The following is an 18,475-nucleotide window of genomic DNA, read 5'->3' on the forward strand; positions in this document are numbered from 1 at the left end:
CTGAGCCAGTGTAAGGCTTTCAAGGAAGTAGTAGTTTGGTGAAAATTGTAACCTTGATGGATTTGGTCATTTGGTCAAAAAGAGCTGGACTTTGTCTACTTTACTCATGATCCTCAGTGTGAAAACAATGTCTTACATTTAGTAGGTACCTAATAAATAATAATCAATAAATAATAAAGAAGTATTGCACTGATTTTGTGGAAGCCCAAGATGAACTCTCATTCTCCGGGGCCTCTCTCCAGGTGGCTTTTCATCATTGGGTATCTTGCCTGAGATTTGCTGCATAGCCATCGGCGATCAAGAGGAGAGCATCCATCAGGACACTCCTCCGTGCATAAGCACTTACTGATTAAGCTTCTGCTGCCTCCCATTTACGGATGACCCACTGGCCAAGCAGGTCACACGGCCCAGTCTGGAGTCAGTGTGGGAGGGGATAAGATAAGAGTGTTCATTGAAAGCCGCCAACGTCAAGGCCTCCTCCAACATGCGGAGCCGTTACTCTTTGTCCTTCAAGAGCTGAACCCAGTTCATGTCTTCCTGCTTCCACATAGAGTCCAGGACCTACGGTGGCTTTGGTCTGATTACCACTTTGCATTTTAGTTCTTTTTTAAATCACAGCTATAACATTTTGATTTTTCTCATATCTCTTTTTCTTTTTGAAGCAGGGTGAGGAGTGGATAGTCTCAAGATGTTCACTGAAAATATTCTTTTGGCTGCAAGCAAGTCTGGCTCAACATCAAGTCCATTTTCCTCAGTAAGATCCTCGACCAGTTTGCTTCAACCTTTGCTGGAAATGCCCCCCTTGTCCTGTCTGAACCCTTCCCCTCCTCACCCCTGCATAACTGCACGGTGGGGTGCGCTGCACAGTCAGCGCCTCTCTACCTTGCTTTTGGAATGATCTTGATCCCAACGGTTGCATGAGCATTTTTTACTTCTGTGCTAAATGCTGGCAGCTAGAAATACTCTTTCCCTCTGAACTCCCAGGGTTTTTCTTGTATTTCTTTTACATTGCTTACCACTTCCTACCCTTTCTCACGGGTATTTACGTACACCTTAGCTCCGTCTTGGTTCCTTGGGTGTAAAGCTCATGCCACAATTTCCCTGCCTTGTGTCTTGTATATAAAAAGTAGGCTCTCAGTACAAATGTGTAGCCTTCCCACTCCAAAATTATCCAAGGGAGCTTGGAGCTGAATTTACAAAGAGCTGGATTTCGAGGGAAGGTGATGTCGGCATTTACTTTATACCTTCTCCATTTATAGGTCATTTTGTACTACAGCTGGTACTGACTGCCCTCATATTTTACTGAGTGTAATCAGAATACACTGCATGTAAGTACTTTAATTTTAGTAGTTTCTAAGAAAATTCTCTAAAAGCATACCTTGATTCCATACATTTAGGCAGCACACTATGATTAGAATTGTCCCTAGTTTTATAGCTTAATCCTGATGCTACAACTTTGCTTTGACTTTTAGAAAGTAGCCTTAAATTTTAACTGACTATAAATGGAGTCTCATACCCACATGAGATTGTGAGCCATGTGCAGAATTATGATTTATTTACCTTTAATGCTCAGTGCCTAGGTCAGAGACAGGAGCGTGATGAATGAATTTCAATGTTTTCAGACTGCCAGAACCTATACACTTCATTGGAAAAGCCTGCAGTTTTCTCAGCCCTCTCCCCCACCACAGAGATGCAGCAACAGTGTGCCTTTATTAATTATTTATAAAGGTCAGCCTATTCTATAGTACTTAAAACACAAAGAACCTTTCGAGGCAAGTGGATTGCTTTTTACTGTTGGAAAAAGGTATATAAAAGCTAGGAAGGATTAAAAAAACTTTTAAAACATAGAGACTATGTTTAATATTCCTTGTATTCCCCACAAAGCCTTTTACAGAGTCAGCACTCAGTAAATGTCTGATGATAAAGGTAGAAAATATTCTGTTTTGAAAAAAGATCACAACTCTTTTGAAGGAGTATTGGTATCGGAATCTTAGAATTTCAAATGGGTGTTGTGATTAGAACTATGGCCCTGGCAAACCAGGGGATCAAGAAATGGGCTTATTATACTTTCCAGGGTCTCTGCCCATGCCCTGTGTCTTAAAACTTATTGCAAAAATGAAAAGGAGACCAAAGCAATGCTGTAGCATCTGGTATGTTGGTGCTATCTGTGCAACCAACTGCGACTTATTAAGCTTGAATAAGTATCCTTGACCCTTCATTATCTTTATTCTCTGATGCTTCAATATTAACCCAGTGCAGCATATCTACTCCTACTTGACTTAAATAACTTTAACTCATTAAAGTTAACTCATTGATACACTTCAAATCCTACAACCAAAATGCTCTTTGAATTATATCGTTGAACTGTAATTTTTTAAAAAGATTTATTTATTTAGTTTTAGATGGACGGAGGGAGAGAAGGAGAGAGAGAGAGAGAAAGAGAAGGGGCAAAGGGAGAGAGTCTTCAAGCAGACTCCCCCCAAGTGAGGAGCCACACGCTGGGCTCAATCCCACAACTCATGAGATCAAGACCTGAACTGAAACCAAGAGTCAGACGCTTAATGGACTGAGCCACCCAGGCACCCCTGAACTGTAATTTTTATGTGGTACACTCCATCAAATATTTTCAATACATTTTATTGGGTATATAATGTGTTTGTACTGAGACTGTATTGATATTGGATTTTAAAAATTCAGGGGCGCCTGGGTGGTACAGCGGTTAAGTGTCTGCCTTCGGCTCAGGGCGCGATCCTGGCGTTATGGGATTGAGCCCCACATCAGGCTCTTCTGCTATGAGCCTGCTTCTTCCTCTCCCACTCCCCCTGCTTGTGTTCCCTCTCTCGCTGGCTGTCTCTATCTCTGTCAAATAAATAAATAAAATCTTTAAAAAAATTCATTAATACAACTAAAACTTATTCAATGTCTGTTACCAGGAACAAACCTTGCCTCAGCTTACTATCTGGCCGGGAGGGCAGACACTTAACAAGCAAATTCAATTGCCAGTTTTCAGAAAGAAGTCCGTGTGAGATCCCAAGAAGACCCATCTTCGAGGTTCAGGTTGAGGGGGACGGGAGCTGGCAGCCAGGAAAACAACTTGAATATCACCCGATAACTGCTATACCAGCATATGGCCAAAGTACTATCAAAATTCAAGAGGGAGGATTTAATTCCGTCTGGAAGCTTGGGGAGGGCATCAGAAAGCTGAAATTTTCAGGGGATGAATAGGCTTTCTACAGGCTTAAAAGGGGTGCCAGTGATAATGCTCAGGAAGGCATCTGTTCTTGAAAGCGTACGCAGGGCAGAGCTGGGGGAACTCCAAGCACCACATGGAAGGGGTGGATGGCCATCAGACCACTCCATGGATTCATTAGCCTCCTGGCCAAGCACCATCATAGCCAGTTGAACCAGTTTTGAGTGGGAGTTGATATTTCAGGTCAGACCTCCGATTTTTTTTTCCTTCGGAGTGTAGGGTTGCCTGATAAAATACAAGATACCCAGTCAAGTTTGAATTTCAGATCAACAACGAGTAATTTTTTAGTAAAGTCTCCAATGTTTAGGACATACTTGTATAGAGAGTATTTATCTGAAATTCAAATTTTTATAAAATTTGATTTTATTTTACTCTTTATCCGTGTATTTTTATTTGCTACATCAGGAAACCCTGGCAGGGTGGTTAAGAACAAGCACGGTTCTGCTGCGGCACAGATAATCACAAACACAACGCCACCACGACCCCGGTAGCCTTCCGCCCCAAAAGTCTCCCCAGTTCGAAGCCAGAGAAAACGGGCTTCTAGAAAAGAGACGCTGTAACTAGGTAACCAAGACGCTAGCCCACTCGACCTTCCGCAGAATTCAGGTTTAGAGGTGCGGTGCATCCTGGGAGTGAGTTTTCTAAGTTCAGCTTCGCTTCCAAAGGCCACCAGACTACAACTCCCAGCAGCCCTAAAGGCTCGCTGCGAGTCACGCTGGGATTTCTGACTTTACCCTGAGGAAGGCTCCTGGTAGGCTACTTGCGTCAGAAGAGAAGAGGGACGGTTTCTAGAGATTTGCGACAGTAAGAATTCATGGGAAAGGTTAAACCAAGGATTACTACTTTCGATGCAGAGAAAACAAGTCTCCGCGAACATTGCGAAAACCTGTGCCTACGCGCACTGACGTTACATCCCGCGCTGAAGGGTGGGGACTGAGCGGCGCTCCTGCACGTGACGCCAGCGCATCTTTGCGATTGGCCGTCTCGGGGGCGCGGCGCTCGAGCGCGGACGCCTCGGATTGGTGTTTCGGGGCAGCGGGGTGGGACTCTGTCTGCAGCCGCGGGAGGTCCGGACACTGGCGGCCATGGGACTCGCCGGTAAGTGCGCGTCTGACCCTGCGCCGGCACTCTCGGCCGCTTCCGGATGGGACTGTGCTGCACCCGTGGGAGTGTGGCCAGAGATGGAAGGGGCGAACCCGGCGAGGCTTAGAAGCTCGGAAGTCGGGGTCGAGAGCCTCCGGAGTCGAGTGGGGCTGAGGGTGCGCTGGGGCGGCCGCGCTGGAGCCGGTTCCGCCGAGACTGAGGCGGGCAGGGTGAAGGGCTCCGGGACTCCCTGCCCACTGTCTGGCCATCTTCCTCCTTTTTGGCCTGGCGACCCTGCTTAACTCCAGCGGGGTCGCTGATGGAGCGGGGTCGTCCCTTCCTTGGCCCTGGCGCTCCCGGGTGACCTCTCAGTGAGTGAAGCCGGGGTATTGCCCAGGGTGTGGATGTGGGTGTGGAAGCACCGTCCTCTTGACCCAAGCCCCCGCGGGGTCTCCCTAAAGCTCCTTGGGAGCCTCTGCTGCTGACTGCCCGGGGACTCGTTGGCCATGGATGGTTGTAAATTTACGGCCATCTCGCGTTTGCCACTTAAGTGGCTGGGTGGAGACCTTGGTCAAATCGCTCAACTTGTTTGGCTTCTCATTTGTAAAGCAAGGGAGGTATTCCTGCATCTCCAAGCTTCTCGTCGTCTTTAAAATCTAAGATTCTCTGATTGTTCCGTTTGTTGAGCTTTTACGCCATAAAAATGTTAGGCGTGATAATTCGATGGAAGTAGGCAGACTCCTCACAGAACGTTTGCAGGTTAATGACAAAACTTCAGATAATTTCATGTGGTTCTTTACTCACTTTTTTTTTTATTAATCATCTTTTTAAATTGAATATAACTGGAAATTCAGGTTTAGTTGATAAACCACAGTAAGAAAATGTTACTGAAACCACGTAAAAGTACAAAACTGAAGAATTGCAGTACTTGGTTATCTTGAATCTTAATTAGTGAATTCAGATCAACAAACACTTATTGAGTATTTCTGCGAATATATTTAAAATATAGATGACTTTGTTGGCAAGAATAGGTAATTAAGAGTTTACACAGGCAGTTAACTTTGCATTTCCTGAGTTTGCAGGTGAAATCAGAAACTCAGACCTTTAGGATGGCTTTCCAGAGGTGTGGAAATTCCGTCTGTAAATCTGAGGAAGATTTCCACTAGCTTTCCAAGACACTCTTTAGCTTTAAAAGTAAGAATCTCTGATAGTACTGAATATTGAGTGGGGATTTTGTGCTGATGAGGCTCTAGAGGGCTCCTGAGAGCAATATTTCCTACTTGAGATGGAGAAAATGGCCCCAGATCCAGTCCATCTCGAATTGAACCCGTATCTTTAGACTTCAAACCAAAGAGAAGGACACTTCTGGAAGAAAGGCCTACGTAACTGAAAGAAAGGTTAAGAGAATGAAAGCAGTTTATTGCCATCCTTGAAGAAGGAAGAGGAAAACGTAGATGGATGTCTGCAGCATGTGCTGTAGGCAGTACTTGAAAAAGCTACTGTCAAAAAGACACTTCTAGCTCCAGCAATTTTTTAGTATAAGCCACAAAGTGAATAGCAAGATTGTATGAGATTCGTTGCATCAGTGGCTAAGCTCTAGAGCAGGGTTGGCAAACTTTTTCTGGAAAGAGCCATATATTTAATTATTGGAATGAACTGGTTTGTTAGCATAGCACAGTCTTCTATACTGTGATGTAACAAACTAATTTTTTACAATGACATGTAGCAGTATTTTTAAAGCAAAATTAAAATGTAAGGGTATTGTGAAATCTAGTTTTGTTGTATAGCACAGAGTAAGTACTAAGCAAGTAAATGTCAGATGAGTAATTTCATTATAATGCTTGTGTTTTATTTCTATGGGGAAAGCTAGCAAATTTACATTAGCATAAAACAGTGTTTATATCTGGATTTGGAAAGTGTAATGTATTTTGTCTCTGAGTTGAGATCTTGTTTTATACTCTCTTTCAGGTACTAGACGACACATTACTGAGTTGCTCTAAGGACAAATGCCTAAACCATCTCAGCATGGCGTCTAGAGGAGGAGGTGGGCATGGCCAGCCTCCCTCAGCTGTGCGCTCCCGTGTTAGCCCTGGAAGTCTCTCGACATGTAGGACCCATACCCATAATATATGCATGGTGTCGGACTTTTTCTATCCTAACATGGGAGGCGTGGAAAGCCACATTTACCAGCTCTCTCAGTGCCTGATTGAAAGAGGGCACAAAGTCATAATTGTCACCCATGCTTATGGAGATCGGAAAGGCATCCGTTACCTCACTAATGGCCTCAAAGTCTATTACTTGCCTCTGAAAGTCATGTACAACCAATCTACAGCCACGACCCTCTTTCACAGTCTGCCATTGCTCAGGTACATATTTGTTCGGGAGAGAGTCACGATAATCCATTCACATAGTTCTTTTTCTGCCATGGCCCATGATGCCCTCTTCCACGCCAAGACAATGGGGCTCCAGACAGTCTTCACGGACCATTCCCTTTTTGGATTTGCTGATGTCAGCTCGGTGCTTACAAACAAGCTTCTAACTGTGTCTCTTTGTGACACAAACCACATAATTTGTGTCTCTTATACTAGTAAGGAAAACACTGTGCTAAGAGCAGCACTGAATCCTGAAATAGTGTCCGTCATTCCTAATGCTGTAGATCCTACTGACTTCACTCCAGACCCATTTAGAAGGCATGATAGTATAATAACTATTGTTGTTGTCAGCAGACTTGTTTACAGAAAAGGTAATGAAATGATAGCTACAATTGCACTGCACACTTTTTTTTTCTTGTAGAAAGCTGTTGAATACTTGAATGTAATGATTGTTTGGTTTTTCGTTTTGTTCTATGGTTTTATAACTACTTCTGCATTAAATACAGCAAAGAAAGGTCCAATACTGTCTTATACATCCAAAAAGAAATTTTTGGAACAGTGGTGAATGCTGCCCCCCCCCGCCACTTTGATGCTTTAATAGTTACTTAAAAATAAAAACAGTAATCTGATGTTGTTTAATAGGTCAGGTCTTTTTAAAGTTAAAACAGCCCTGCATGTGTGGTAAGAAGTCAAAGGCTGAGCCCACCACATATCCCTTTCTGACGGCAAAAGTCATGTCTTTCATTGGAGGTATTTTGAAAACTCAGAAAAGCACAGGGGTGAAAACTAAAATCAGCTGTGACTGTACGATTCAGGGATGACCCTTATGAATATTCTGATCTGCAACTCTCCTGTGTTTTATGCATGTCCTCAAAGTCAATGAGCTTGTTCCACACGTGGCTGTTCTGCGGCTTGCTTAGTTCATTTAGCTGCAGACTTAGACGTTAAGAACATGTAGGCAGGTAAGTGGTGAAGGCAGAACCATTAGCCTGGAGTCTGAGCCTGGCTGCATCCCGTTGTGTGAGGACAAGCTACTTAACATCTCTGAGTCTCAGTTTTTTCATTTGTATGATTTGGGCAACAAGGGGAATCTTGTGAGGGTTCGGTGATGGTTCCCCTGAAGTACTTAGGCCAGTTAGAGTTTGATAAGTGTCTGCCGTTACCAAGGAGGATTTTTTTTTCTTAGTGCCTCTGCAGCGCTTACTGGACACCTCGATAGCATTCATAGAGCCTTGTGTACTAGAAGCCTGGAACAGTCTGGTTATTCAAAACCTAACTGGTCTTCTGGATGGTATTTGAAAACCTGTCCAGTAGTCAAAATTGTCACTTCAAGTAGGGGATTATAAAAAAGATAACATGTACCGTTCCTTAAATACTTGAATTTGCCTCAAAATGTTATTAACGTGCACTGAGTTGCCAATAATCTGACGTCAGCCTGCAGGCATTAAGAGTACTGGTCCACTGCTTGGAGCTGTGTCAACGTTCTGGCACAATCTCTTTCAAAAAGCATAATTTATACTTGCCAATTTGGGTGTTTTTTTTTTTTTTTTTAGGCGGGGTGAGGATGTAACGGTATATGAAGTTATGTACTTCTGGATTTTTAACTTGTTTTTTATTTTATACAGTGGTTTAAGATGCCCCCTAATCTGACTAGAGCTTTTTTCCGTAACTTTGCTTTGTTGAATTCTTCGAACCGTTCAGCTTAGCTTCATGGAAACTTATTCTGTCAGTTTATGTGCTGTTTAACTAAATTACCCAATGCAATAACAAGTGTAACTGGCATCAAACACGTGGACAAATGCAGCTGATGGTTGGTAAGCACGAAGCTCAGCGGTAGGATCCGTAGCGTCCCGGTGTGCTAGGGATCGGCCTGAAATCCACGCGTGGGCCTTGGTCAGTAGGCTTTATATTTGGAATAGCCTTGGTTGACCCAGCAATCCACTTAAGCGGTGGTTGGTGGGAAAACTGGTGAACTGGGTTTTCTGGGGTGAAGGCATGCTCTCGTGATGTGCTTTCATTCTTGACTCAAGAAGATGTGAATGGACCAGCATTCTCTGTTCGGAATCCCTCTTGGGATATTGGTGACGTGTTTGTTGTATCTTAGAAAATGTGCCTAGTTTGTCTTTTAATCACACAGTATACCTTCGTGAGATAGCTAGCTGAGCAAGCATATGATGCACGCATGGTCGAGGATCAGAGCAAAATGAACGATTTGTACAAAGATTAAACCTGTTACCGTTACTTCACTAGTGATGGTATTTTAACCAGCCTCAGCTGGTTAACCGCCAGCCACAGAGTGAAGGTATGGCCTGTCCTGTTCTCAATTCAGTGCTTTAACAAATATTGAACCCTCTCCATATGCCAGGCACCGTGCAAAAAGTAACATTCTCAGAAGGAACGGCCTCATCCGTAGCCCAAAAGTGAGTAGCTGTATTTATGGTCCGTTACTTATTAACTAATTAATTTCCTTAGGAGGTGTTCCTTTGGACCAGTTCTCAAAGGCCCACTGCCACGTATTGAGTGAGAGAGGATAAGTCCCAGTTCTTAGCACCCAGGTTTTCTGGCTGCCTTCCTCCCTCTTCTCTAGGGCCTGTTTTGCCCTCAGTCAGGGTTTCCCAGCGCTCCTGTGCATGTGCAGGCACACCCCACTTACTGCTGTGGTGGTAATGACAACTTCCATTTATATTCTGCAGTTGGTAAAGCCTGTGCATGGTACAGTACCTCACTTGACCCTCCCAACAACTGTAGGGTAGATGTTATCTGCATGTAACAGACAAAGAAACTGAGTCTCAGGGTAAGTAACTCGCTCAGGTTACACAGTAAGTATCAGAGATGACAAACATGAGTTCAGCTCTTGAGTTAAAGGTCTCCTGTTCCCCTCACCTCTGGCCCAGCCTCTAGGTATATGTAGATTGATTAGATTTGTTAAAATATTGTTAGCTTTAAAAGCAGTTTGAATTAACGGTTTTTCTTTGTCCATTTTGTATGACCATGGCGATTAAAAGCCCTTTTGTATGTTCCATCGTGTTAGACTCTTCTTAGAGGCAGGAGAGTCTCTTTTATTGTTTGGGAAAAACCTTTTATTCTTAGAATAATATTATAGATCATTGATAATATTAATCAGTTCACTTCTTATAAGGCAACTGTCAGGATTAAATGACACAATGCACTTAAGGGACATAGACTGATGTAAGTAACCACTCAGTAAATGTTACTTGTTATCAGCAGTACGATTATTAATCAGTATGTGTTGCATTTTTCATTTGAAGAATGGGTTCTTAACCTTTGTATTAGAAGGGAGAAGGAAAGGAAAGAAAGAAAGTGAACGAATGACATGAAGCTAAATGTTAAAAGTCATTAAGCCACCTTCTGGTTTATGTAGAAATCCAGTTGATGGATTTGGTAATTGTCTCAAAACAAAGATAGCTATGATTTTAATGAGATGCCTTCATAATTCAGAAAAGCTGCATGTGAATTTATGTTTTGCTAATGCAATCATATTTTGAAAATACTGGCGGAGTTTACTTAAATCCTACTTTGAATTATTTAATAAATATAACCCCGTATAAATGATTTCTCCGACCATCTTTTTTTAATAATTGATCAGCCTGTATTTGGGAAGATTGATAGAAAAGTACAATTCTTATGTATGCGCGTCTATATGTATGCATTTCTTAAAATAATAAACTTGAACTGGGTTATTTTACATTCACTTTTACTTTTGAATGTGTCCAATTTATAGTTGTTAATGACCTAAATTCCCAAATAGTGTCAACATTGCTGTCACGTTGGATAGCCACTTTCAGACTGGTAGGGCATGGTTTATGTTACAGCTTTCTATCACCTGAGGTTGTATTTACCTATTATAAGAAAAGTGTTTCATTAAAGAAGCAGGAACCAAGATGCACCCTCTTGTTCTCTGGACTGTAACGGTCTGGCAGTTGAGGTCCTGCCAACTTCATTTACTCTCATTAAGTGTGGGCTACGGCAGGTTTGGACGGACTGCTCTTATATTTGGCTAACACTGTCGTGATCCTTACAAGATCCTCTGTGCAAACTGCCTTCTCCACAAAGCCAAGGCTGCAGTTATACTTTGTTACTTAGCCCTTTCCTGTGGTGGGAAGTGGAACACAGACTGGTAGAAATTTTGTAGCTGAAAGAGACCTTGGACTTCAGGTACATCTGATCTCTTCATTTTCTGTATCAGAAAACTTGCCCACGAGCAAAGAGCTTGCTCATGAAACGGCTGGGACAAGACCTAGATCTCCAGTCAGCTGTCCGGCTCTAGAAAAATGTTAACTACCTCAAATACCGTTTTTAGAAGTAGGTGATGTGTAAACACAAGTGGATAACTTAAAGAATGTTATGTTAGAATGAAACAGGATAGGCCACGTATTGGGTAACAATGGATATCCCTGTATGTATCTTTAAGAATTGCAACTTTTGGGAGACCCCTGGTAGTTTGGCCATTCCACCTTCCCAGGGAAGGTTTGAGAGTTTCTCTACTTAAGGAGGGCATAGCTAATCCTTTTCAAAGTGAGTGGTTTCTCAGTTCTGATGAATTTTTTTTAAGTTTAAATGTTAATATTTCCAACATTCAACTTTATTTTATATTTTCAGGGACTGATTTGCTTAGTGGTATAATACCTGAACTCTGTCAGAAATATCCAGATTTAAATTTCATAATTGGAGGAGAGGGACCTAAGAGAATCATTTTGGAAGAAGTACGAGAACGGTACCAGCTACATGACAGGTATTGATGGATTCTGTATTGTCTTGGGTGAGAAAATATGTTACCTAAATTCAGTTTTGGTTACTTGTGTCTGTTAAGCGGTCTGCTTCTCCTACGTGTGCTTGATGTAAAATGTAAAAATGCCTATTTTTTTAAAAAAATGTGTATAAAATGGGAAACCTTAGTTTTAAAAAATCACAACTTAATTTTTTTTTGTTTTTTTTGTGCATACACACGCACACACACACACACAACCACCACTTTGGAAATGTTTGTACATTTTCAAGCCTTGCTGAGTTGTGTGTGATTTAAATAGCATGGCCCAAATCATGTAAATTGTCCTGCACATACAGATTCAAATACTTCTCTTTCTCAGTAACTTAGAAGGATGTTTGCTGTGAAGCATCAATTTAAAAGGGGCCTTTTTCTGTTTAGAAATGACTCTTTAATATTTACTTACCAAAGTATATTAATATTTTTATTAAATGCCAACTAATTTTCCAGAAGATGAGATTTGTATGCATGACAAAACTTAGAAATATTTTAGCTGTATGAGTTTTAACCAAATAGCTTCAAAAGACTCTTTTAGATCAGAATTTGAGGATATTTATCTTTCGTGGTGGAAAACATTAGAATACCAGCAATAATCTAAGTATAACATGAATAACACACTTGGCTTCTAAGTGATATTTCTTTTCTAGCATGATTTTCACTCCCTTCTTTTTTTCTTTCATTTCAAAAATCAGAGTGCGTCTCTTGGGAGCCTTAGAACACAAAGATGTTAGAAATGTCTTAGTTCAAGGACATATTTTTCTTAATACTTCCCTTACCGAAGCATTCTGCATGGCAATTGTGGAAGCAGCCAGTTGTGGTTTACAGGTAAAAACCTTTGAGGGCTTACATTGTTGGGGTTCCTGTACTTGTATTTTGAAAAATTAGCAGATGCGTTCTGTAATGACTTTTAATTTGTTGGTTTTGCCGATTTTCCTGAGATACGTATTATGGTGTATTGTATATTCTTTTTCTCTTTTTAAGGTTGTAAGTACCAGGGTTGGTGGAATTCCTGAAGTACTTCCAGAAAATCTTATCATTCTGTGTGAGCCTTCTGTCAAGTCCTTGTGCGAGGGTTTGGAAAAAGCGATTTACCAGCTGAAGTCAGGAGCATTGCCGGCTCCGGAAAGTATCCATAACGTAGTAAAGACTTTCTACACCTGGAGGAATGTTGCGGAAAGAACTGAAAAAGTATGTCATGTGCTAAGCAAAGGGTATTTGAAGATTGTGTCTAAATTCTTGGCGTTTCATGTACACGTTTGCTTTTTCTTGTATAGGTTTATTCTTTCTGTTGCTTAAGTTTAAGAAATCTCTTCGAATGAAAAGAAATGCACTGTGTACTATTTTTGGGATATGCTAGGCTGAGTTTCTAGTCAACTCGATGCGTTTGACATCTGAAAATAGCAGTAATGCCATCTAGAGCTTTCATTAAAGTGGGCGTAAGAAAGTTACCGAATTTTCTAGAAGTCACAACTGCTAAAGGCCAAACTGGTATTAAAATCTGCTCTTAGACATTTCTTGAGGCTGTTTTTAATTCTAAAGCATGTCGGTCTATTAGAAAATACATGGTTTTGCTTAGTCCGATGGCGGCAACTTTAAAACTTGCAAACGTTTAATTCAGGCTACTCCCAAAACTCTTGCGTCACCTTGGCTAAGTACCGTGATTTTCTATGAGAAGAGGATTTTTGCATCCCTGGCTGACTGAGAACATAGTAAGTTAGAATTCAGAATGCAAGTGACAAATGTTGGAAATACCATAAATAAAAAGCGGCGATAGAGAATTTGTAGTTGCTCTTTTAATTCTACCTGTTCCGCACAGGTCGTTTTGATCCTTTTCAGCTCCTCCTCTGTAGTTTAACTATGCTATTTAGAAAATTGATGAAGAAATTAAATTGGAGTTCACGCTGGAAACATACTTTGTCAACTGTTCTAATTCACCAGTCGCAGCATAATTCGAACTGAAATGTATTCCAGATGTTTTGAGGGTAGAAGAGCTAGCTGGAAACAGCCTGTACCTCTCGTGAGGCCAGTGGCCTGTAGAGCTCGCACTGCATGTCCCAGCCTTGCTGAGTTCCAAAGGAGATGGCTCACAGGTCCGCTGCGTGACAGTGACCACAAGTCATGCTCGAATGCAGTCGAAACCGATAAATGCTGGCCTCGTTTATGTGTTCAAACTAAGTATGTTTACGGATCTTTGTTTTTAAAATATTTCTGAGTTTTGTGCTTAGCAGTGCTTCAAAACAGCAAGCCACCTGCTACCAGTTCTCAGTAAACGTTTTGTTTGCCAAAAGCGTTTGACCTATGCCATCTACTAAAATGTCCCCCATCTTTTTCCCCTTCCTTTTATTTGGAGTCCATGAAATGGTTCTGTATAGTCTCACCATCCATGCTCAGCAACACGGCCTCACGTGGCTGTGGAAAGAAGAGCCTCTCTGTACCCAGAAGCACACTAGATTAGAGCTCTCTGATAGTGGTTGATGTCTGCCAGCTTGCCGAGAGAGGTGCTCAACCGAGTCAAGGAATCTTAGAAGGCCAGTCCTGCTTCAGGAAGTCACTGCTGAATTAAATGTGGCCTCGACAGAGGTGACCCGAAAAGCGGTTCCAACTTCTCAGGACTTTGGAATTCTTGTAGTTGGTTAAAATTGATGGTGATCCCCTAGGGGACAGGAGCCCTGGCATATTCGTCTTTGTGTGATGCGGTGTCTAGCCCAGAGTTTTGTCCAGAGTCAATCAGCACTCCATAAGTGTTGAATCGCATGGCAATAATTACTTTAATTTCATTAATCACATCCTTGCTAAAACAACAACAACGAAATGTAAGCGACTCCCGTTTGCATCTGTAAAACCTTCCTGGTCCGTGCAGGTCGTTGTTTATTGTGGGTCAGAGCGCTCACTCTCGGCCTCTCTCCCGCCAGGTGTACGACCGCGTGGCAGGAGAAGCTGTGTTACCAATGGACAAACGACTGGACAGACTCATCTCTCACTGTGGCCCAGTAACAGGCTGCATTTTTGCTTTGTTGGCTGTATTCAACTTTCTCTTCCTCCTTTTCCTGAGATGGATGACTCCAGATTCTGTCATCGATGTCGCAATAGATGCCACAGGGCCAAAGGGCGCCTGGACTCATCAATATCCTTACAGTAAAAAAAGGGGCAAGAATAATGAGATGTCTAAACCCAGGTAGAAGAAAGCCTGGATTGTAAGGTTTTACACATTTGTAATAATTCCAGTAAGACGATTGAAAATAACCTTGCTTTTTTCCTTTTTTTAAAAAAAGTTTATTTAGTAAGTTATGCTACCTCTATATCATTCAATGTTTTATTTTGAGGAAAGATAAAAACTTATGCAATTCCTGAGTGTAGAAACTCCTTGCACTTACTTAAGATTTCGGAGAGAACATTGAAGCCACTCAGGTATGAAATTTTTCAGACTACTGAAATCTCTCTAACAGAGATGTTTTAAAATTATATTTTGGGAGCTTTGGGTGCTGAAGGGCCAAATGTTTTCTGGGCATTTTTTGGCCAATTTTAAATGTTCTACCATTACTTAGACATTCACCAAATGTTTACAGGTTTTCTTTCGGGAAGTACAACAACGATATGAACTATTTTTGAGTCCTGTTCATACCCATTTTAGTCATTGAAGTCACGTTCTTAGACATTTATTTGGTACGCCTAGTGTTACAGATCATCAGGTTTCTTGAGCAAAATGGTCCATCAGTTATGAGCATGTTTTATGCACCTACTGTCTATTGAACTAGACACTTCTGCTGTTCGGGGCCAGGGGCGCATTCAGATGCTCTTTGTTTATCACTCGGATGGCTCACTTCATTGTAGTCACAGTTGACAAAATGGGGAAATATCTAACATGCCAAAAATGCTCACGCTTTCAATGCCAGGAAAAAATGGTCGGCAGGTTCCAATTCCTTCTTCGATCTTGTATGCATTCTCCTAGGTAGAGCCTTTGTCTTAATTTGTGTTTATGAAGAAACTCTTTGCTTCTGAAATACTAGGGACCGATATCACTGTTGATGATAGTGCAGAGAAACCCTCCACGTCTTCCCGTGCATCATCGAGTCCTCTGTAAATGCCTTCGTGTTTTCCGAGCAGAACGTACGAGGTGTGCCATCCCCAGATCAGCTGCTACCCTCCTCTACCTTGGATAGAAGTCACTTCCCTTCACTTGTGGCCTAGCTGATGTCTGAGAAGTATTGTCAGTGTGCAGAAGTCTTCACCCCAGAATATTTTATTTATAGCAAATTGAGTCTGAAAATTGTAGGAACACAGTCTCTTTGTGGATGTCTGTTGTTAACTGTAATCGTTGTTGCCCAGAGCCATGGGTTTTTAAACCCCAAATTATCCACATGGTGTGTCTTATTAACTCCTTGAACCCCTTAGAATAAGTTTTGGTGATAAAGGACTGCGAAGTCAAAGAGGCGCTTGCGGCGCATGAGGAAGGTGCTGGCGGTGTTGGGATTCTGTACAGGATTGGTTTTTTTTTTTTTTTTTAACAACACTCAAAACTTCTTTTTTAAAAAGTATCTTAACATGCCTGTTAACCGGTTGCCACTGATATGTGAGAAATACGATTTGTGTTTTGTGCTAAAACACAAATGCAAGAGTGCGATTTTTAAAACCTGGAAGTTAAGGGATCTTTTGTTAAAGAAAAATGGACTGACCCAGACCATTAAATCTTATTGGGATTTTTATGCACAGAAACTGATTTATATAAATATGAAATAAACAGTGCCAGTATTCATGATAAAGCAAGAAACTGTAACCTATGTTTTTATTTATTCTCTTCAGCAATTTTTAAGGGCATACTACTGTTTGTTCTTACATTTTTGTTTCTCAGCATATTTTCGAGATGGCCGTTTATTTCACATGGAAATGGGATTTAAACTTCTTGCATGTAAAATGTGTAATTTGCAAATCAAAATTATTTGTTTTTAACAAATGGAAGTAAATTTGCTTCTTCTAGTAAATCTTAATTTTCGGGCTTCCTGGATACCTTAATTGTAACTGTCAGTGTTGCACTGGTCAATATGTGGAAACATATTGTTCGACCCTGCTACTTACATTTATTTAAAAGTGAACTTGCAGTGATGAGGAATTTATGAACAATATATTGTATTTCTTTTGATATAACAAAAACTAGCACATATGAAACTGATTTATGAGAACATGCTACGTGTCCAAAAATAAAGACCAAAATGACATTTTGACAATTTTCTGTGTTTGTCTTGTTTTATGAACAGAATATGATTTACTCGTTGAACAGTGCCCCCCCACCCCCTCCATCATATGCTTGATTTTTCACTGCGATTAGATGTTGTTGCTTGGTCTGTTAGTAAAACAGGAACTGTCCTTAGATGATAAATTACTCTGTCATCTTTTCTTTCTAGAGCACATGCTCTCTCTTTATTTGTGGAATAGCAAGTTGAATTGTGCCTTTGTTTCCTGATCCACACAGGCCCTGTTTTTCCCTGCACTGGAGTGGTCGCGTGAGACAAGTGAATACATCTAGAAGCTATTGTGTATGCGAACTACGTAATTATACTTTCTATCTTGTAAGCTATTTTAAGAGGAATTTGAATTTTGATTTCATTTACAGAAGCCCAGCTTCTCCCACCCCTTTTGTTGGAAGCAGTGGAAATCAGTTCTCTAAGATGATATGTCCTGATTTATCTTACGCCAAAACTTTTTTTGGCAAAGTCGGTATCATGGGCCTGTGTTTACTTTCGCGAAGTATTTTTAAAGGCCTCTTTCTCCTTCTCCACATTCCCAAAAGAATATGGTGAGATGTTAAATTGTATCATCATGTGGCTGGACTTTTTAAATATGAAATTCTAAAAATTCAAGTTCTGTACAAAATTTAATTTGTATGCACTAGTACTTCGGGGAGTTGATTTTCCTTTATCCCTTATATTTGGCTATGGCTCAGTGGTTCTTAATTGGATGTGATGGGGGTAAGGGAGGAGTGGGGGTGGCGATTTTGCCCCGTAGAGGACACCTGGCAGTGTCTGGAGACATTTCTGGTTGTTAGGTCTGGATGGGAGTGGGGGGGTTGGCAAGGAGTGGGCAGAGGGCAGAGATGCTGCTGGATATCCTACAATGCTTTTGGATACCCCTCCCCCAACAAAGAATTGTCTGGCCCCAAATGTCAGTAGTGCCGAGGCTGAGAAACTGGTGCCACAGAGGATGTCATCTGTGAAGGGTGCTGTGAATTAACCCCTTCCTTCAGTAGCCTTTTGTGCCCATCTCGAATGGAATGCTCAAACGTAGTTAAAGATGGTCTCTCAGAAATAGCATAGACCTCCCTTTGAACCTTAAAAAAAAGCCAAGCTCCTCATGGCCAACTTTTCTGGTATATAACACAGAAAGTACAGCCATATTTTAAATGAAGATTAAGGCCCATACAAGATTGAATAATGTCCTATAATACGTCACTGGGCTGACTCACCGGGCTCTTGGAGGGCAGTGAAATGAGACCTGGAAAGAGCTAACATGCTTGTGTTCACGGATTCTCCTACATTGGCACTCTCTAGGTAGTAAGCTGTAGGTCAGTACTAAGCTGGGTCAAGAAACCCTATATTTTGATCTCAGTTCTTGGGAGTGGGAACTGCACCAGATCTTCCTGGTTGTGTAATACACTGAAATGGACGCAGTGTATACTGGGATGCAATGCTGTCTGCTCACACATCAGCCTCTCCCCGGACTATAGGGAGCCAGTTCTCATAGAGGTGGTCATTCTAATTTGCCTGAGTGCTATGAGAAACTTCCATATTTTTTGCATAAAGCATTTAGTAAGTAAGATTTCTTTAGTCTGCTTTTGCAGTTTTTTTTGGCTTGCCTCTTTCAGTAGTTTGTAGAGATTTTTGAAAATGTAATATAGCTAAGAATGCAAGAGGAGACCTGGATTTTCCTCATCTAATTTTTGTAGGTGAGGGAAATGAACAATAAGTCGATTTCCCTTGTATTGGCCCACTG

General features: G+C 41.4%; 1 protein-coding gene and 1 long non-coding RNA gene across 4 annotated transcripts; both read left to right on the forward strand.

The window, feature by feature from the left end:
- The first annotated feature begins 251 nt into the window (after positions 1–251).
- LOC148107007 (uncharacterized) lies at positions 252–2,852 on the forward strand. The gene is made up of 3 exons (XR_015723322.1): positions 252–575; positions 666–754; positions 1,260–2,852. It is a non-coding gene; the product is annotated as an uncharacterized LOC148107007 (long non-coding RNA).
- A 1,417-nt stretch (positions 2,853–4,269) lies between these two features.
- Positions 4,270–15,994, forward strand: PIGA (phosphatidylinositol glycan anchor biosynthesis class A). 3 transcript variants are annotated; one of them, XM_045805058.2, is made up of 6 exons: positions 4,270–4,348; positions 6,302–7,076; positions 11,326–11,458; positions 12,184–12,316; positions 12,473–12,679; positions 14,404–15,994. In XM_045805058.2, exons 2-6 carry the CDS (start codon positions 6,359–6,361, stop codon positions 14,668–14,670), a joined length of 1,458 nt encoding a protein of 485 aa, XP_045661014.1. In that variant the 5' UTR covers positions 4,270–4,348; positions 6,302–6,358; the 3' UTR covers positions 14,671–15,994. The 3 variants fall into 3 exon arrangements, with proteins under 3 accessions (XP_045661014.1, XP_045661019.1, XP_045661015.1); XM_045805063.2 differs by having other exon boundaries at positions 6,302–6,377; XM_045805059.2 differs by lacking the exon at positions 4,270–4,348 and adding an exon at positions 4,364–5,527.
- The last annotated feature ends 2,481 nt before the right edge of the window (positions 15,995–18,475 follow it).

The sequence above is a fragment of the Ursus americanus genome, chromosome X (assembly GCF_024610735.1).
Source record: "Ursus americanus isolate L20-20 chromosome X, mUrsAme1.1.p, whole genome shotgun sequence".
In the NCBI taxonomy this organism is placed as follows: Eukaryota; Metazoa; Chordata; class Mammalia; order Carnivora; family Ursidae; genus Ursus; species Ursus americanus.